Here is a 20,421-nt window from a genome sequence, read left to right as displayed (position 1 = left end):
CACTCAGGGGACAGGACATACAATGTGAGTGCGTGTATATGAGTTTTATGTAAATTCAGTACAGTTCTCACTCCCCAGTGGAGACCTACAAAAAAACCACCCTAGGGAGAATGATTCAGAATGATAGGAGCAATGGGTAATCTACTAGTTTGGGCTTCCTGACCTAAGCTTTCTATTAAGCAGGGCTCTAATTAATGTCAAGTGTAATTATAGGCTTTTACCCTTCCTCTGACTTCATTAGCAAGGGATGGAGTGGAGGGAGAGTTTCAGAGAGGGATTTAAGGACTGCTGTCTCTTAATTATCCACCTTTGCCTCTGATGGTGGGGATAAGGCCCCATCATCACCACAAGTGACCTAGCTCAGTTATTAGTCAGAGGCTACCGTCCCCACCCCAACTCCTGCCACAGCATGTGGCATTCAAGAGAAAGAGGAAAGAGCTGTATCTTCAAGCGGCCTAATGGCCAGGGTAGAGCATTTTGTCAGGTCAAGGGCACAAGACAGCTTTTCAAACACCACGTTTGGCAGGTTGTGACTTGTCTTCGGTGAAGCTGGCCACTGAATATTAATAGTCCGTAGGACAGAGGAGGCGTGCAGAAATTCCTTGACCACACTTGTGAAAGAAGCTTTGAGGTTGTTAAGACTAAGAATTTGTATTATTACCAGTTAATAGGTGAAGGGACCAGAGACTCAAAGAAACTAAGGTCACGCAACTATTAGAGTCATAAAAAATACTGCTTCTAGAGCCCTTATGTGCCAGCTACTGGTGAAAAGTGTCTTGGGTGTATTGATTTATTTAATTCTCAGGACAGCCCTATGAAATAAGTATTAACATGTGGCCATGTATAGAAGAGTGAACTGAGTATAAAGACTGTATTAGTTTGCTAGGGCTGCCATCACTGATTACTACCAACTTGGTGATAAAACAACAGAAATTTATTCTCTCATGGTTCCGGAGGGCAAACGTCTTAAATCAAGGTGACCCCAGGGCTGTACTCCCTCCACAAGCTCAAGGGGTGACTTCTGTGTCTTGTCTCTTCCAGTTTCTGGTGCCTGCCCCTATTCCTGGGTTTGTGGCTATATCACTCCGCACCCATCGCATGGCCCTCTCCTTCCTGCATGTGTCTGTCCTCTGTTGGGTCCCTTATATAAGTACCTTTGCCACTGGATTTAAGGTCCACTTAGATAACCCAGGATGATCTCCACCTCTTGAGATCTTTTACTTAATTAGATCTTCAAAGACTGTCCAAATATGGTCACATTCACAGATTCTGGAGCTTAGAGTACAGACATCTATTTTGGGGGCCACCACTCAGCCTATACAGAGAGGCTAGGTAACTCCCGCAAGGATCCACAGCCAGGAAGTAGCAAAGTTATTTGAATCTAGTCATTCAAGTTCCAGAGTCCATTCCCTTAACAGCCATACTCTCCTGCCTCCCATAAATGACAAAAGCAGTACTTGATCCAGGCCCTGTGCTGAATGAACCCTTCAGATAGGGAGATCACTCACTCAGACCACAGCCAGGGCCACTTCACTCTTGAACTGCTCCCCTCACTTCACTCTTGTCATATAATGTTGAGCAAGAATCACACACGAGGCTCAATTGACCATAGTAATATTTTTTGAATATGTCTCCTCAAACAAGAAAAAAAATAAACAAATGAGATTATACCAAACTAAAAAGGTTTTGTGCAATAAAGGTAACTATCAAAAAAAATGAAAAGAACATGCTGAGTGGAAGAAGGTATTTGCCAAGGTATCACCTCACACCTGTCAGAATGGCCATCATCAATAAATCAACAATTAAAAATGTTGGCAAGGATGTGGACTAAAGGGAACACTTTTGCACTGTTGGTGCGATTGCAAATTGGTGCAGCCACTGTGGAAAACAGTATGGAGCGTCCTTAAAAAATTAAAAAATAGAACCGCCTTGTGACCTAGCAATTCCACGTCTGGGTATTTATCTGAAAAAATCCAAAGTACTAATTCAAAGAGATACATGCACCCCTATGTTCATTGGAGCATCATTTACAACAGCCAAAATACGGAACCAAGCCAAGTGTCCATCAATAGACAACTGCATAAAGAAGATGTGAGATATATATGTGTATATATAATAGAATATTACTCAGCCATAAAAAGGATAAAATCCTACCATTTGCCACAGCATGGATGGATATAGAGGGTATTACGCTAAGTGAAATAGCTGGGACAGAAAAAGACAAATACCATGTGATTTCACTTACATGTGTACTCTAAAAAACAAAATAAACAAATAAAACAGAAACAAACTCATCGATCCAGAAAACAAACTGATGGTTGCTAGATGGGAGGGGGTTTGAGAGACCAGGTGGAAAAGGTGAAGGGATTAAGAAGTACAAATTGGTAGTTACAAAATAGTCCCGGGGATGTAAAGTACAGTATAGGAAATGGAGCAGCCAAAGAATTTATATTATTATTATGAATATTACAATCAATTGTATTGTAATAACTATGTATGGTGCCAGGGTGGTCCTAGGATTATCAGGGAGAACACTTATATAAGTTATAGAAATATCTAACCACTATGCCGTACACCTTAAACTAATAGAATATTGAATGCCAACTGTAATTGAAAAAAATATTAAAAAAGAATCACACACGAGGGTCAGAATGCTGACACTGGTGTGGGACCAGGCAGGTTAATCATTAACCTCTCTGAGCCTCAGTTTCCCCTTCTGTGAAACAGTAATATTATAACAATAATATTACCTGCTCCATGAGTTTATCATGTGCATAATCCCAGCATCAGGTGCATTCAGATGTTCCGTCCTCCTCTTTTATCTCCCATCCAATCAATTCCCCCACACAAGTAACTATGGCCATTGGCTGGCTTGGACTGGGGTGTGGCAATGGAGGGGAGAGAAGAGGTAATTAATGGGGCTTCAGGATTGATTGATGGGTGGGTTCTGGGTGGGGAGAGAGGGAGAGGTATGTGGGAAAGCTCCAAGGTTTGGGGCTTCTACATCTGGGAGGATGGAGGGAATGAGCAAGGAGAGCAAGAGGAGATGGTGAGCTGGGTTTGGGGCTGTTGAGTTTGAGACATCTGTGAGTCAAACTCGTGGAGCTAGTATTTAGATACTGTTGAATGCTTGAGTCTGGGGCTCTGAGAAGAGGCCTGAGCTGGGAGTCTCCAATGTGTGGGTGATAAACAGAAGGGCAGGAGCTGGCGGGGGAATGTATGAATGAAAGAAGAGAGCGGGTCTGAGAGCGAGGCAACCCTCTGGGGCTGGGACTCATAGCAATGTCTCCTCACTCTATTTGCAGCCCTCAAAAAATCCCTGTGGGGGGCCCAGCCTCCAGGACCATGAGGGCACCGGGGGATCATATCCCTCTGTGTCCTTCCTGCTCAGGCTGGGACTACAGATGGCTCAGTGGGGGTGGGGAGCGCGTCACCCAGTTTGGAGCACAGGCCACCTTCTTGTTTGTGTGCTGATAGAAGATTCAACAGGAACAAGATTGGAAGTGGAAGGCGTAACTGAGGTTGCAGGAAAAAGACTATCTTTATGAACCGTATAGGGTGGTGGAAGTTGCTATAACATTTCTACATCGATATGTGGCAATTTGTATCAAGGACTTTAAAATGTGTGCCCCCCCAAATAAATAAATAGAATGTGTGCCCAAATATTTCACTGTTACTAATTTATCCTACAGGATATTTGAGGGCACAAAGGTATATTTTGCTGCTCATCAGAGTGCTGTTTATAAATATGGAAAACCGGGAGCAGCTTTAATGTCCAAAGTAGGGAACATCGTCCATGAATTTTGCTATCATGGAATACCATTTGGCCCTTAAAATAGATGATATAAAAGTATATGCATTAACATGGAAAGATGTTCACGATATATTTTTTATGTGAAAAAAAACAAGCAACAAAAAGCATGTATAAGTGACCAAATGTTTGTTTTTAAAAAAGAACTATTTGTCTATGCATCTATAGAAAAAAATCTGGGAATGCTTAGTAGCGATTTTTCAATGTGGCATGAAGGATGATTTTACTTCTTCTTTATATTTCTAAATAGTTTTTGCAATAAGTTGGTATTGCCTTTGCATAGAGAGAAACAATAACGCCATTTCCCACATCAGTGGGAGAGAGGGATGAAAGGTCTCGCCTGGCTTTTCTCAGTGTCACATGGAAGACATTCGTGGGTGGCTGGAGGGAGAGCCTGCAATGCCATCAAACAGAGCTGAGGGAGGGCCTTGGGAGCAGGAGCCTCTAGCAGTGTCAGAGTCCAACATCTGTAAAACCTGGGGGCACAAAAATGTAAACTCCTCATCCCATGGGCCCATGAAGGTCCTGAACTCACTTGTTATTAGGTTCCAGGCCCTCTCAGGTCTCTTCTGTAATCAAAAATGATGTTACAAAAGATTAGGATGAGATGGATGATGCAGGCTTTGCAGATATTTCTTCCTAGTGATCTATGTCTGAATCTTGCATAGGAAATGCTGGGGAAATGGCTCGGCCTGCCGTAGGGATGTGGTCTGGGAGCCAGGAGGCCTGGGTTTAACTTGAAAATGATGTGCACCTAAGCAAGTGGCTTTAAGGTTCAGGTGTTTAGCAGGCAAATGAGGAAATGCTGGTAGTTTCCCATCAGGGGTTTTGTGAGGATTAAATAAGATAATTGGCGCAAAGTTTTCAGGGACTTGGCAGTGTGTAGGAGCAGTTGCTCTGCCCTCTGCCTGGGACACTTTCCTGGATGCCTTTCCATGACAGATGCCCACACTTGATTCTGGCCTCTGCTGAGAAAGGGCTTCCCTGACAGTCCTATTGAAATTAGCACCACCCCCTTCCCACAACTGTCTTTCTTGTCTCGGTGGGTTTTTCTCTGCAGGGCTGTTATACTCTTATACTCGTACGCATATTAGGTTTCCATTGTCATTGTTAGCATTAAATGAATGAATGAATGAATGAATGACTGGATGGCTGAATGAATCATATCAGTTATTTCCATCTGATTGTTATCCTTAACTGCTAGGTGAGCAGTAGGTCTCTGCCAAGGGAAGAAGGAGGTCAGAAATATTTCAGATGAACACTCACAAGTGGAGTATCTACTTGCAGGTGATGTCATAGGTCTTCCTGAGCTGGAAGAAAGAGATTTTTTAGATATTGGAGTCAATTTATCAAGTTGTGGGAAAAGTTGCTTCTGTCTTGACCTCTGTGAGCAGTATTACAGTGATAGCATTTAGGCAGAATTGCTACTCCGCTTTTTTCAATCTGCAAAGGCTTGTGGAAATCGAACAGAGTGTGGTAGGCAATGTGGTATAACGGGGAGGCAGGTATTGAAATCAGATCAATTAGGTTTGAATTGTAGCTCCACAGCTTTCTGCCAGCATGATCTCCAGTGAATTAGTTGAGCTCCCAAAGCCTAGCCCTTGATCTATCGCGTGGAGACAACATTAGCTCCACTCAACATGACCCCTGGGATACAGCAAGGCCCACAAATATCAGTCTTCTTTCCGTCAACTGACCGCTTGTGAGTAAGTAAGTGGGAAGGCGTGGGAGATCTGCAAAGGGATATGGACCTTTTTCTCATTAAGTATATGAAATGGAAGCCCAATGGTAACACGGTTTAGAAGCAAGGCAGGAGAAGCTTAGCACCCTGAATTTGAACCCAAATAGCCATTGTGGCATCTTGACTCTGCCCCTTCAGGAGAGGTGTAATCTGAGCCTACGGATGATGATTATAACATTGATAACGCCAAGCTCACCAGTACCTGGCACATGATCAGCTCTTAGTAAATGTTAGCTAGGAGAAGGACTATTTGTCACAAAGGGACCATAAACTATATTGTTCTAATTGGGACACTTTTGAAAATGAAAGGGGATGGTGTGAATAATTAAACCATGACAATAGTTATAAACTGGGATGGTCTGGACCAATGGAGCCCTGGGTTACCCTGTTGTTACCAAGATACCTGACATGGAAGGATGAATCCCCCTCCTCCTCGAGGGTACGAAGCAGAGGACAGAAGCATCGAAGAGCTGACCCTGCACTGGCCTGGCTACACTCAGCACTGCTTTTCTCCTCTTCCCCAAGTTAAGCAGTTCTGATTCCACTGGAACCACACAGCAACGTGCCTGTAATACTAGTTTTCTTGGTTTGAATCTCATTGGAGAGAGAGAGAGGTTTGAATAATTTCTGATCCTCTGGTTCTGATAACTGGCTTGGGAATGCGTGCAGACCTCAGGCGCCAGGTGGCAGATGCCAAGGAAGAGTGGATGAAGTGTAACAACCAGCTCCCTGGGGGCCGCACCCGCCCTACCCTGGTGCACAGGGAAGCCCCAAAGGCTCACACCGCATCCAAAATGAAGTCAACGAATGCATACCTAGCCTCGTTTTGTCCTTAAATCCGAAACCAAAACTCCTGGGAATGATTTTGTAGCCCAAGCAGTTACGGTTGTTTTTTTTCCTCCCCGAACATTATTAATAAAAAACATTCTCTCTCTCTAATAAGCTTAAACTGGAGATTCTGGGCTTTGCAGGAACATCAGCATCTCCCTGCAGTTCCAAGGATGCTTCCTAAACTGATTACTCATTAGTGCTCCAAGCCCTTGAGGGTCTCTTCTGTAATCAAAATTAGTGTTATAAAAGATCAGCATCAGATTACCCAAGCAAACCCTCCTCCCTGGGGCCATGCAGGGCCGCCTGAGGCTCTACCTGCAGCATCTGTAAAATGCTCTCTCAAACTCCTAAGGGAGAGCCCAGCCTCAGCAAGACCTTACCCCAAAGCATCTCCCACACAGTCCCCAAACTAGAATTCTTTGCATGTGTTAAAGCTCTTCCAATGGTTACGAATCAATACAATTTTTAGTGCTATACTCTCCCAGCTGATACAAGTTCTCTGAAATCAGCAGGCAGGCTGCATTATGATGTTTTACTAATATTTATTGTAGGAACATGTCCTCCTAGTCCTTTGGTCTATGAAAAAGTAGGTACTTTAAGAGCTAGTACCATATTTTTCCCTCTCCTTTGGGAGAGAGGACGAAGGAGAGTTTAGCCTTCTTATGGATACATTAGATATTCAGAAAGGCTTATGAAAATCAGTAACTAAATTCTGTGAGAAGCCTGAACTAAAAAAACAAAACAGAAATTTCTGCAAGTTCTAAAAAATTATAGTAAACTTTATCAATAATTCAAAAACCTTATTTTTGGTAAATAACAATATTGGGTAGGAAGTTAATTTGGGGGCTACTGTATTATTTGGTTCTAGCAAACCCGTCATTTGGCACGTTGATGATTCAGTTCACAGTGCTGTGGTCTCTCATGCTTCAGGCCTAAGACAAGCACAGAATGTTTTTGTAGAAGGCACTCAGGGATGCTGATAACTGAGAAGGTATAGCAAGACCACATCTGCAGGGGACAGGCAAGGGCTAAGTCACAGGAGAGCACGCATAAACTCTACAGAGACAGGGCTCAGATTGCATTTTTCCAGTGAGTCATTCTGAGTGCGTCAAAGGGATTGCAGTGGAAGCTGGTTGGGAACAAGCAAAAGTGGGAGCCATGGTAGAGGCCCCGGGGAGCTGCCTTCAAACCCAGGTGGCACATGTGGCTCCTTGTCATTCAGCCACAGGTCCAAGGCACACTGGTGGGGTAAGCTGGGGACCAAGTGTCCCACACCAGCCTGACTTAGAGGGTTGGGGCCACAACGAACACCAAGCATTGCTTTTCAGTTGTGACATGTTGTTCCTTACAAGTCCTCGCCCAGGTCCAGGTCTCTTGCCCTTCTCCACCGTAATCACCAGGAGTTAGGAGAGAGGTCATATTACGGTGAATGTATACAGAACAGGTTGTGTTAAATACAGGCCCATTTTAATTGCCATGAAATATATCTTTTTAAAACTATCCTTAAAATGAAGCAGACATGAAGAGCTGTTTTCCTGGAAGTACTTAGGGAGGAGATACACTCTGTGGCTGAATGTCATGCTAAGTCACAGACGAGACAAGCAGGGGAGAGGCTGGGGGTGGGGACAGAGAGCATCCTGAAAAGGGATGAGAATGCAGGGAAGACACTCACCTTCTGAGACAAGGGGAATAGAAAGAGATGAATGACAAGCATTGACTACTGAACTGTTAAGAAGCTGGAGTTTAATCAAAACAAAACCTCTCTACAAATGAGGTCACTACGTCAGAGAGGTTAAACAAACTGCCCAAGGTCCCACAGGGATTTGGTGGCAGATCCAGGACTGAGCACTCACAACTCCAGGCCAGGACATCAGAAAACAGACTGAAAGCAGACGGATTTCCCTAGGATCTAAATATAAGAAGATTACTTGTTTGACAAAGGCAGCAGAGAAAAAGGCAAGAATCAATTTTGTTCTCCTTGGAGGACTAAGGGCTTGCTCGCTCACAGTCACTCTAGGCGAAACCCCCTGCCCGGGAACTGAACAGGCAGCCAGCGTGAGAAGTAGCACTGCTCCGCAGGGTTTCTCAGCCAGTTCACGGAGCCGAGATGACAGTGACATCGTTCATCACTCATGGAGCTTCTGCTTACAGTAATTCTGCAAAGCTAGAAAAAGCTTTCCATGTGAGAAGCAGAAAGTAAATGAGTTGCCAGCTATAATGTGTAAATTTGACTTCCATGGGCCATCAATTTTATGCCATGAAGATATCAGACATTATGTAACAAAATGCCAACCTGTGGAATCTCAGTGTGGGCATTACATCGAGTTTGGATAACATCCTCCGCACTGTCATACCACTGGCCCAAATGTTAGCTCTTTCACAATGAAAACTAATGTTACAATGTCCAATAGCCATTCGCATTGCTGTCCCCAATACTCTAGGGCAATAGTCCTCAAGTGTGGCCCCTAACCAGCAGCATTCTCATCACTGAGAAATACAAATATTGGGTCTCTTGCTAAATCTTCTGAATTGAGAACTCTGAGGGCGGGGCCCCATACTCTGTGTCTTAACAAGTCTCTAGGTAATTCTGATGCAATTCAAATTAGAGGACAGCTTCTCTGAGCAAAGAGGGTACATGATCTCTCTCCCAGGAATGGGGGTCATAGCCCCCAGACAGTCTAAGGTTACTTCAAGGGGTCACAGATTTCCCTTGAAGCCCCACTTATGAGAATATGAGGCAGGACATTCTTGATTCCTTAAACAGATGTTGTCTGAACTTTGGGGGAAGAAATGCACTAAGGAGGAGCCATATGGCAATGAAGAGAGGAGGACTTTGTGCAGTTATAACTGTCCTCTGAGCCATGGAGAAGGGAAAATGCCTGTAAGAAAAGCAACCGTGAAACCCAGGGAAACACTTAATTTGGACAATGGGTTTACTAAACATGGTTGAGGGTGAAAAGGCCAAGAGTGGATACCTCCGGAACACTTCATTTTAAGGTACTGATTTGGGAAGGTGGACACATGATACTATTTAAGAAGCCATGTAATGTTTAAAGTAACTTCAGTAATGCAAACCTTGAAGAAAGATAACCAAGGCTATCTCTTTGCATGAGGATTCCTGCGTTACCTCTATCAGCTTTGTGTAAGGCAAACAAACTTTCAAAAAAACCTAGCAAGGTCAACTCCAACCTGAATTTGCATTAGTAGATGCAACATCGTAATTTACACTAGTGATAAGCTATTAGAATAAATGGAAAAGATTAGAAGGGGCTTAGGAGCCGAACATACCTGCATTCGAGTTCCAGCTAGACCACTTAACTGGCTATGCGACATAGTTAAATAATACCCAGCTTTACTTGTCTCAGTTTCCTTAAGTGTAAATAGGGATAATTGTAACGTCTACCTCCCAGGGATGCTGTGCCGATTCAATGGATTGAAGCATAGTGAGTGCCTAGCCCAGGGGCTGGTAAATAAAAGGGCCTATAGGGAAATATTAGGATGCATGAAGCAGTCAATGAGCAGGGGGAAAAAAAAAACAAAGGCATCGTATTTTAAAAAGGCCGGTTGCTGTTCTGGATAGTGAAGGGTCATGTCTCCCCTTGACATGCTCTCTGTGGGTGAAGCAAGAGAGGGGCTTAGTTCCTGGTCTCCTTTTGGCCAACAGAAGTGCAGGGATGGTCTCCGAGCTCGTCCAGAAGGATCACACAGCTTTTCAAGCACCTGCATCTCTGGGATTTGCCCTCCTCACCCATCTGCCGAGAACACGCAGTTCTGCCTGCAGTGCTCTCGGAGGACGTGAACCTGCATTTGGCATAATTGCTCGGTGCTAAGTCACTTGCTGTGCTTGTACCAACTTCCCGGCCGGTGCCAATTTCTGGCCTTCCTAGGGCTGCTATTTTCCTTTCCTAAAGGCCATGAGTCCTGCTGAGTCACATGGCAGAGTGAGAATGTGATGGACTCAGACGGACAGCTTTGAGGAGACAGGCTTTGAATGTGTGACTGCCTGTGGGTCTGGGAAGTCACTTTCTCTCTCCTTTTCAGCATCCGTTGTGGCAAGACAGGAATTGGAACACTTGCCTCTGATTTGAAAGCACTTTTACTTAAAAATAGTCTGAGAAGAATAAATATTACACACACACACACACACACACATACTGAATCCCTTGACTAAATAAAGCATTCAGCAAGCTGGGAGTGAAAGAATAGGCTCAGTTTTAGTAATTGTCCAGGACATGGGTGCTCTGTCACAATGTTTTCATGCTTTTCCACTGCCACCCTCACTCCTGAAACCAAGTTGGCTCCTACAAGTGCCAATTCTTCCCACCACTTTCTCGATTCTCACCATCTTAACAACAGCTTCCATATCCTGAGCCTCTCCCTGGGCCAGTGACTCCGCTAAACACCTTATATGTATTTTCTTGATCTTCACAATATTTCTCGAGGCCAACATTACTATTATCTCCATATCTCAAATTAGGAAACTGAGGCTTAAATAGCTGTGGGAATTCACCTCTGGACATACAACTCGAGAGCAGGTGAGCTGGGATTTGACGCTAGACCACCAGATGCCATGGCCTGCACACTTGAACGTGATGAAACAGTATTTGGACCTGACCACGCCATGCCCAGCACTGCTCACCAGCTCACCTCCAGCCATTCCCTGCCTAACTAAGCAGTACAAGCAGTCATAAAGACGGAAAATGTTGAAGGTCTTTCTTTTTGCTTGATTACACTAGAGAGAACAATTGTGTTAAAAAAGAGGAAAACCCCCATTCATGTCTAAATGTCATAATCTGAGAAACTATGGAGGGAAAAGAGTAGCGCCTGCCCTTCACAAAGGTTTCATTGCAAATACGCTCATCTAGTATGTCAGTCTACACACAGAAAGCACTCAACAAAGGGTTGGATTTGAGACAACACCAAGTTCACACTTTCATCTCAAAGTAGCGATGTTCTTATATACTCAGTGATTAATGGGGGCAAGAAGGGGAAGAGCAAAGTCAAGGAACATGTATAAAGGACCCATGGACAAAGACAATGGGGGGGAGGGTTGAATGTGGAAAGTGGGGAGGTGGGTAGGGCAGGGGAGAGTAATGGGGGGAAATGGGGACAACTGTAATTGATTAATAAAAAAATTCTGTATGATTTGTTCATATGTGGCATGTTCAATAAGTTCCCCTCCAAAACTTATTTTGGATCCCCCCTGAGCACCTACTAAAGTTCTGGGCACAGCAGAAGGGAAGAAAGAAAGGAAATGTGTTGTAGAATCAAAATGATAGGAAACAAAATGATGGGGTTCAGAGTGAGGCTGACCTGGTTCAAGTTCTAGCTCTGCCCCTTTTTAGTCTGGTGCCTTAAGCTTAACTTCTTTTTTTTTTAAAGATTTTTTTTTAATTTACTTTTAGAGAGAAGGGAAGAGAGTGAGAAAGAGAGGAAGAGAAACATGCAAGAGATACATCGATAGGTTGCCTCTCGCATGCCCCCAACTGGGGACCTGGCCCGCAACCCAGGCTTGTGCTCTGACTAGGAACTGAACCTTTCGATTCATAGGCTGGTGCTCAATCCACTGAGCCACACCAGCCATGGCTAAGCTTCACTTCTCTGAGTCTTGGTTTTCTCTCTGACAAATGTATACAGGAATGCCGTTTATTTCTGAAGATGAAGTAAAAGCATTTATTCACCCCCTAGATATCTATTTGGCTCCTCTCCTGGGCTATTTTTGGTCACAAGAGACTTGGAATACATGCACATGAGCAATATTCCCTGTGTGGGGGTCCTCACAGTTAGTTGGGGGATGGAAGTCTATAATGCCTCAAGATATAGTTACAAGAGACACACAACCAGAGCGGAGTAAGTGCTCAATAAACAGTTGTTAAATAAATGAAAGAATTCAGAAGAAAAAATGATTAATTTTGCAAAGTAAGTAACTCTTCACATTTGCAACATCATCCCTATGTAAATACAATGGATATGACAGTGCCTGGGAAGCCCTATAATGCTACATGTAAAAGAAAATAAAATCAAAAGAAAGAAAGCACATACTAAATGAGAGGAGAGAAATAAAAGGGAAGAAGGAAGGTCTTAAGAAGGCAAGAGGGAGGAAGGGACATCTGTTGACCCACCTGGCCAAGCGTGCACTCCATGCCACCAAGGAAGTCAGCCTCCTTCAGCCCATTGTGGTTGCTGCTGATGTCATGGACCTCAAACCGCAGGCGCTGCACCTCTTCAAAGTAGAAGTCCACAGTAAACAGTTTTGAATACACTGGGTTTATGCAGGTGCGAATCACCTCTGTTCTGTCAACCTGCAGGGAGAGAGAAAGAGAAAATCCACCTGAGATTAGGGCTTTTTATTATTGACCTTTAGGCAAATTAACTTTATGGTGCTTCACCTGCTTGCAAACCATAAATGCCCTCCATCAAGTCACCAGGTCAGCATTTCCAAAGTCTTCAAGGACGCATCACCCTCAGAAAATAAACAATGTTTCAAGGAGGAAAATGTAATTAGACAGAATAATCCGAAGCTTTCTATTTAAAGATTTAGTGTTGTTAGGTAATAGGGCAGCCAGATGCATCAATTATTAGTGACTGCCTGGAGCCTTAGGATGAGAAAGGGTCTGAGGGCACACCTGGGCTGGTTGGGGGTGGGGTAGAAATCGGTAATAGATTAGTGATGTCTGATAGGCTTAATAATGGTAAATGTGTAGGTGCCCATTTTAGCCAATCTTACTTTATATGAGGTTTGTAACTCACAATTCCCAGCATAATAAAGTGGAAAGGTCAGGAGAGTAGATATGAAGACAACTGCCTTTGGTCTTAAGAATGCCTTATTTTGGGATTATCATGTTTACTCAGTCATTTCAATTCAGTTTCCTTATCAACCAAATGAGGATAGAGGATGAAAAGTGCCTTCCTGCTCTCACATTCCATGATAACTCTCCCTTTGCCCCTCTGTCCCAGATCAGTATCTGCCACTCTCTACCCTGCTGTGTGCTCCTGGAGGCTGACCAATTTGGATTGAATTTCCTGGGTTCCCTTGCCCTCTAGGTTCTGGATGGACTCAGCCAATGGAGGCACATGGCAGGATGTCAGAGCAGAAGTCAGAAAGGGGTGCAGGCAGTGGCTGCATGGCTCTGCACACATGGAGTCTGCTAGCAAACACCCTTCCACAAAGGGAACCTTTGCTGGGTGGGATCTGGTAGCCCCGGCCCACCTCCCTCTCTCCAGACCAGCACGTGGTACTGACTTCCTGCTGTTGCTACCCTGATGTCTAAGATGCCTCACCGTCCTTTGTGGGTTTCTTTGTCCTTGCCCAGGCCCTGGAAAAGAGTCTCTCTGCAAGGAGTTTCACCCGCTAGGTGAAACTCTCTCGGTATGTCATCTGTTTTCTGCTGGTATCCTTACTGCTAACGTTCTTCTATGTCTATCACATGTAAAAGTACACACCACTTATATTCTGGGGAATCTTGAAGGGCCAAGTTACAGATAATCCAAGATCTTACAGTATCTCTCAAATGGAGATACTCATATCCATCACTCATATTTTACAAATCAACCGGAGTCTATGTGTACTGCTGGCTTTCAAATAGAAGTGTTGTTTAATGAATACTTCGTAAATGGCATTCATTAGTGCAACGTGGGAAAGCCACTTCCTCTACTTCCCTGAGAGTACTGGGAAAGAGTCTCTGGAGAAAATGAAGGGAAAATGGTCTTTGACCATGTCGTGCATGTATGCACATGCTTTCCAGTAAAGCAAATTTGATACTTGCTGCAACCTCCATTCCTTTCTTAAAAAAAGTTTTTCTCCTCTTCATTGTTTCTTTAATCAGATTTTGCATGCTTGCTTTTTCCCCCACATTAGATATATTTTAATTTTTTAATTTTTATTTAATTTACTGGGGTGACATTGGTTACTAAAATTACATAGGCTTCAAGCATAAAATTCTATAATACAATATCTGTATATTGTAACTGGTGTTCACCACATCAAATCAAATCTTTTTCCATCACCGTTTATCCCCCTTTCATCCTTTTCTACTTCTCTTATCCCTCTTCCCTCTGGTGATCACCATACTGTTGTCTGTGTCTATGAGGTTTTTATTTTTATTTTTGCACTTAATCCCTTCACCTTTTTCACCCTGCCCATCAACTCTCCTCCCCTCTGTCAGGTGTCACTCTGTTCTTCGAATCTATGGGTCTGTTTCTATTTGACATTCTTGAGTTCAGTGATTTCTCCCCGGCCCAGGTCCTGCCTATCGGCCCCATGTGAGAGAGCTGTCCTATGAGGAACACCTCCTGCTATTCCTGCCGGGATGGACAATCCACATTGCAAGGAAAAGAATATGGTCTGGTTATGTCCCTGTCCAACATACAGAAAACCAAATCCCAACCAAAGGTTGCTGAGCATTTTACAAAAGCTATTGTTCAGACCAATGGTGATCTGACTATTCTGGCTATTTCTGAAGACTCAGCTCTAATTGAGCTGACTTTTACATCTCTGCATACAATGTTCATTCTGGGGGACAGGGCTGAGCATGTCATGGCTGACTGAGGTACAAGGATTTACTGTAAGGGCATAATTATTTTTCATTTGTTAGGAGATCATGGTTTTGAATAACAGTATAAATCAGAGGTCACAAACTTGTAGTCTGCAAGTTCAAGCTTATTGGATGTATTTTGTTGGTCCCATTTAATAGTATTTTTCCCTTAATTTGTCAACATAAAAGAAAGACTATTTCTATTACCCAACCTTTTGGGAAAAAAATCAGAGTATTTGGCAACCTGAGGCCTCATTTGCACATGGCAACAATTGGTAACTGCCCCATTCAGAAAAGGCACTCATTCTCTAGTTGCCAAACTCTCTTTTTCAATGAATTTCCCTGCCTGGCCCCTACAGGCATCTTTGCAACATCTGGCCCAAATTTGTAGAATAATGAGCCATACAGTAAGTGATTTAATTATATTCATTTGGTATCATTTGATAGAGAATTTCAAAATGACTCCCAAGAAGTTAACTTATAGGTGGATTTGACATCCTCAAGACCCAGAAACAGAACCGTCTCTCCTTATGGGTGGAATAGCAGAGTCCAAGGTAGGTTTAGATTCCTTCCCATCCTAGCCATTTTTGCTCCGCTTTAACCACTGCAAATGGCACAAATGGCTGATCTGCACTAATCCTTCTGCTTTACTTCTCACTTCCTGATTTTCAAATGATGATCCCATATAGGCATAAAGTGCATGTTGGCATCAAGCCACACAACACAGACAGGCTGTCCAAGGCAAGCGGCAAGCAAGCAACCTTGAGTGATGTGGTTTCTTGAGGGAAATGACTGGTTGGAGAGAAACTAAGCAATACACATTTGCATTACCAAGGGAGGTAATTTCCAAAGATAATCTCAGGGCCAGTAAAAATCCTAACAGCACCTAGGTGCTCAGGAAAAGAAGGAGAATGGTGATAGAAGACATACTCTCAATACTCAATGCTTATTTGAAAGATGTTTCAAACCTTTCTGCATTCCCAGCTATTATGGGAGATACATCATCTTTTCTGAAGATTGAAGCCAGGTTTAATCTGAGTAACAGAGCCTGAGGGAGTTCATGTTTCCACTAGGATGTATTAAGGTCAAGGTGATTGTTTCCAAAAGACTATCCACTGACATGCTACTGGCTGCACCAGAATCAATCAGGCAGTTTTCTTTAAAACTCAGATTTCTGAAAAAAACACAATAAAAAACCATTTAGAACTATAAGGGTCCTTTACAGATCATTAGGCCATTTTATGGGTGAGTTACTTGAGGCCCAGAGAGATTCAATGATTGTCCTAAGGCGACAAAGTCAGTGATCAAGAAAGATGGAAAGCCCAAGTCTTCTTAATTCAATTCTGCTTTGCTGTGAGCTCCTTTACCCGAGTCTTGCTGGTCTCTTTAGCTATGTAATGAAAGTACTTTCAGCTAATGAACAATATTTTTTAAAACTATACAACAAACAGACACACAAAAACCCAGATACCTGTTCTCTACCCCCAGCAATTTTGATTCAGTTAGTATAAGCTGGTTCCCAGAAATCCATATTTTTAAGAGTGTCCCAGGCAATTCTGATGTAGGAATATCAGAGCAAGGGCTTTGAGAGGATGCAGGGTCTATTCTTGGCTCTTGTGGGGGTTTTATTAATTTTTTTTGTCAAGGCTTATTTTAATCTTGCCGGCTCTCTGTTACCAAGTCTTCAAAAAGTGTGCTTATCACCCTTCCTCTGTAGTCATAATAACCGATATACTCATGTCACTTTATAGTTTTCAGAACATGTTCACATTCATTTTTTAACTTGATTCTTATAGCAATCCTGGGATGTAATGGTACACTATTTTATAATGAGAAAAATCAAGGTCAAATATCAGCACAAGGTACTACCAGGGGTGTCCAACCTTTTGGCATCTCTGCACCACACTGGAAGAAGAACAGATGTCTTGGGCCACATATTAAATTCACTGCAACACGTAATCAATATAAAACCCTCATAATATTTTAAGTAAATTTAGAATTTTGTGTTGGGCGGCATTCCCAGCCATCCTTGGGTGCAAGTGGCCCAGAGACTGCAGCTTGGGCACCCTGTTAGATGACAGAGTGGGCACTTGAACTCATGTCTCCTGACTTCAAAGTTTGCACTATTTTCCTTAATTTGAGTTTAGGCACGAGCATACCTTGAAAATGAAAAATGCAGCTAGGTTATGGCATGATGGTGATAGACTCAATCATTGAATCTTGCTTTTGTAAGTTGCTCTTTTAAAAATTTCATCTGAAACATTTTTCAGTATAATGCTAAAATGTATAATACATAATACTTCTGGAACACCTGCTATGCATTGTGCAGGTATAACTGACATGTAATAAACCCCATCTATCTAAAGTACGCAATTCAACGAGTTTTGCCACATGTGCATACATGTGAAGCCATCACCACAATCAAGGTAGCGAACATAATCATTACCCCGCAAAGTGTCCTCATGCCCCTCTGCAACTCTGTCCTGTCATCCCTGCCTCCCCCATCCCCAAACAATAATTTTTAGATTTGTTCATCGTTGTGGGCACCAATGGTGCATCTGTTTTATTGCTGAGTAATATTCCATGGGTGGATGTTTGGGCTGTTCCCAGTTTGGCCATCAAACATAAAACTGCCACGACCGTTCATGTACAAGCATTAGTATGGCCATGTATTTCTTCTTCTCTTGGCTAAATGCCTAGGGGTGCAATAAGTGTATGTTTAACTTTTAAAATTCTATTAGGCAGGTTGTGATATCTCATCACAGTTTTCTTTTGCATTTTTCTAATTACTAATGATGTTGTACCTCTTTTTGCATGTTTACTTGCCATGTATGTGTCTTCTATGGTAAAGTGTCCATTCAAACCCTTTGACAGGCATCCTATGACAACATTATGAGGTAAGTACTATCGTGATCCCCTCTTGCCGGTAGGTAGAGTGACCCTGTAAATTTCCCTGTTTCACACAGCTTATAAAGGGTAGAATTTGAACTAGGTAGTCAAGCTCATGAGTCTGCGTGTTTCACCTCTGTGATATATAGTCATGCAAATTTGAAGCTCTGGCATCTAAACCCTGTTGCTCATAGTAATGCACAAGCCAGACAACAAATGTAAAATGAGGAAGCGATAGAAATTGAGTAAGTCTGCAGTGGTGTCCCTAGAGATCGGGCTTGTCCACTGAGCACATGGGAGATACAGTGGAGGTCCTGAACATTGACCAGCCCAACCTGGATTGGATTGCATAGGAGATAAGGTCAGTATGTCATTAAGAAACAGTTTAAGACCATGCATAGCATGGCTCTCTGGGACTTTGGGCTTCCAAGGGCTGCTGGAACTGCCAGAGGTAGAGGAGATGAGGTTGTTGGGAAGTGAGCGCTGAACAGGAGGATGCTCTCAGTGGGAAGAAGGTGAAGGCAGGGCCCAAACTGATCCCAGTCACTGAACGGTCTCAGGTTTCCTGAGGAAGTACAAGCCCCTATCCCGAGGGTACCAGAAGCAGTGAAGAAATGACATCAGGGGCCAGAGAGACACAACGGCCTCTAGGACAGGCTTATAATTAGGTGTTCCTTCAAACTGATATTCTTTAAATATAGCCTCAATATTTAGTTAGTGAGGGTGGGAAGAAAATTAATTTTCTCTGAATAAAGAATGAATAGCTTTCTTGATATTCAAACATAGAGGATTTATTACAGACAATTTTTCAAACTATATAATTTCCAAGAGGACATATTAAACCACATAAAATTTAGATAATAAAATCAAATCACTGAGCCACCAGAAGTAGCATTACCCAATTTCAGGATTCTGGTTGCTGATTTCAAGTGACCATCCTACAGCTGCAATAAATTGTGAGTCTGAAAATCACTCAGCAGAGATAGGTTGGTGCTAGCCAGTGACATATGACTTTTATTTTCACTTTAAGTGATTTCTCTACTTCCGTAGGATGAAAACTCTTTTGAGTCACACGTGAAGTCAAGTTCACTGGTGCCATTTTTGTGATGTCTACATGCTGAGGATGCATCATTTTGGGGGGCTGGACTGACCTGCCACATGGACTGGGTGTTCCTGCTCAACAGTTTCTAAAACTGAAAACATGCCTGATATTGGTGGCCTTTGCTTCTCCTTATAAAATCCCGAGCAGAAGCTGACCTTATACCTTACATTCGTCTAGTGGAGTGGTTCTCATTGGGAGTAATACTCACTTTCCCAGGGGTTATTTGTTAATGTGTAGGGGGTTGGGGGGTTGTCATGATGAGGTGACATCACTGGATGCTAAATATCCTACATTGTGGGTGTTAGTTCCGATTAACACAGAACTACACATCCCTCAAAGCTAGTAGTGCTCCCTATTAGTTCAATCCACCTTCTACCCCAACTAAGCACATAGTGAAACTCCTCCAGGGGCTCTCTGGTTTTCAGAACAATCCACACAAATGGATTTAATAAAGAGTGGAATCCTCCAGAGGAGAAACTTTGGAAGTCCCCCTGTTTGAAGTAAAATTTGTGTGGAAATAATGTACTTCACAGAACTATCTCCTTAGGGAATCATTTTGACACCTGCCCAGTAAAGCATTTCATTCCTTCTTGAAATGGATGGCAAGTTGAGTTGTGACCAGTAGAAATGGTGACTTTTCTGCTCAGGCAAAGAAAGGGGTGAGCAAAAAAATGATGTGCCTTTACTGTACCCCTTCTTACCCTCCCACAGAAGGCACCCTACATTTTATCTTCAGTCCTTACTTTCAATAACTTTAAAACATACTTTTATTCCACAATTTAACATAGTTAAAGTGGGGATGCATGTTATAATTGATGATATGTCACTGTTTAATTGGAAGTATTTTTTAACTGGTAATCCATAAAAGTGCTTTATTTTACCACTGATTTATCATTTGACCAATGATTCTGTTAGATATATCATCCTCATTTCGCAAATGATAAAATAAAACTGCATCAGAAAAGCAGTGGCAAAAAGCAAGGCTCAAACCTAGTCTGTCTGATTCCAAAATAATGCTCTTTCTACCACACCATTTGTTATGGGTCAAATAATGTCAAAATTTGTATGTTGAAATCCTAACCCCTAGCACCTTAGAATGTAACCTTACTTGAAAAGAGGTCATTCTAGAAGCAATTCATTAAGAGGAAGTCATACGAGAGTAGGGTGGACCCTAATGTGATAACACTAGTGTCTCATAAAAGGGGAAATGTGAACACAGACACATGCACAGGGAGATGCCATTAGAACAAGAAGGAAGATCGTGGGGTAATAATGTGCTTGCAACCCAAGGAGCACCAGACATTGCCAGCCAACCACCAGAAGCCAGGTGACAGGCATGCAACAGAGTCTCCCTAGTGCCATCAAAAGGAACAAACTCCACCACCACCTTGATCTTGGACTTCTAGCCTCCCAAACTGTGAGACAATAAATGTCTGTCGTTTAGCCTACCCAGACTATGGCACTTTGTTACAGCAGTCCTTGTAAACTAGTAACCATTCTACCTCTCTCTCGA

At 42.9% G+C, this 20,421-nt stretch overlaps 1 protein-coding gene across 2 annotated transcripts in view; it reads right to left on the bottom strand.

Moving 5' to 3' along the window:
- CPNE4 (copine 4) overlaps nucleotides 1-20,421 on the bottom strand; it is a 403,946-nt gene that overhangs the window by 130,768 nt on the left and 252,757 nt on the right. For both annotated transcript variants that reach the window (XM_024565844.4, XM_045200164.3), the window contains exon 3: nucleotides 12,506-12,685. In XM_024565844.4, coding sequence (XP_024421612.1) covers nucleotides 12,506-12,685 — 180 coding nt within the window. The remainder of the gene's footprint in view (nucleotides 1-12,505; nucleotides 12,686-20,421) is intronic.

Source organism: Desmodus rotundus, chromosome 8, assembly GCF_022682495.2.
Source record: "Desmodus rotundus isolate HL8 chromosome 8, HLdesRot8A.1, whole genome shotgun sequence".
In the NCBI taxonomy this organism is placed as follows: domain Eukaryota; kingdom Metazoa; phylum Chordata; class Mammalia; order Chiroptera; family Phyllostomidae; genus Desmodus; species Desmodus rotundus.
Note: the sequence above shows the minus strand (reverse complement) of the source record. Positions and strands in the feature narration are given on the sequence as shown.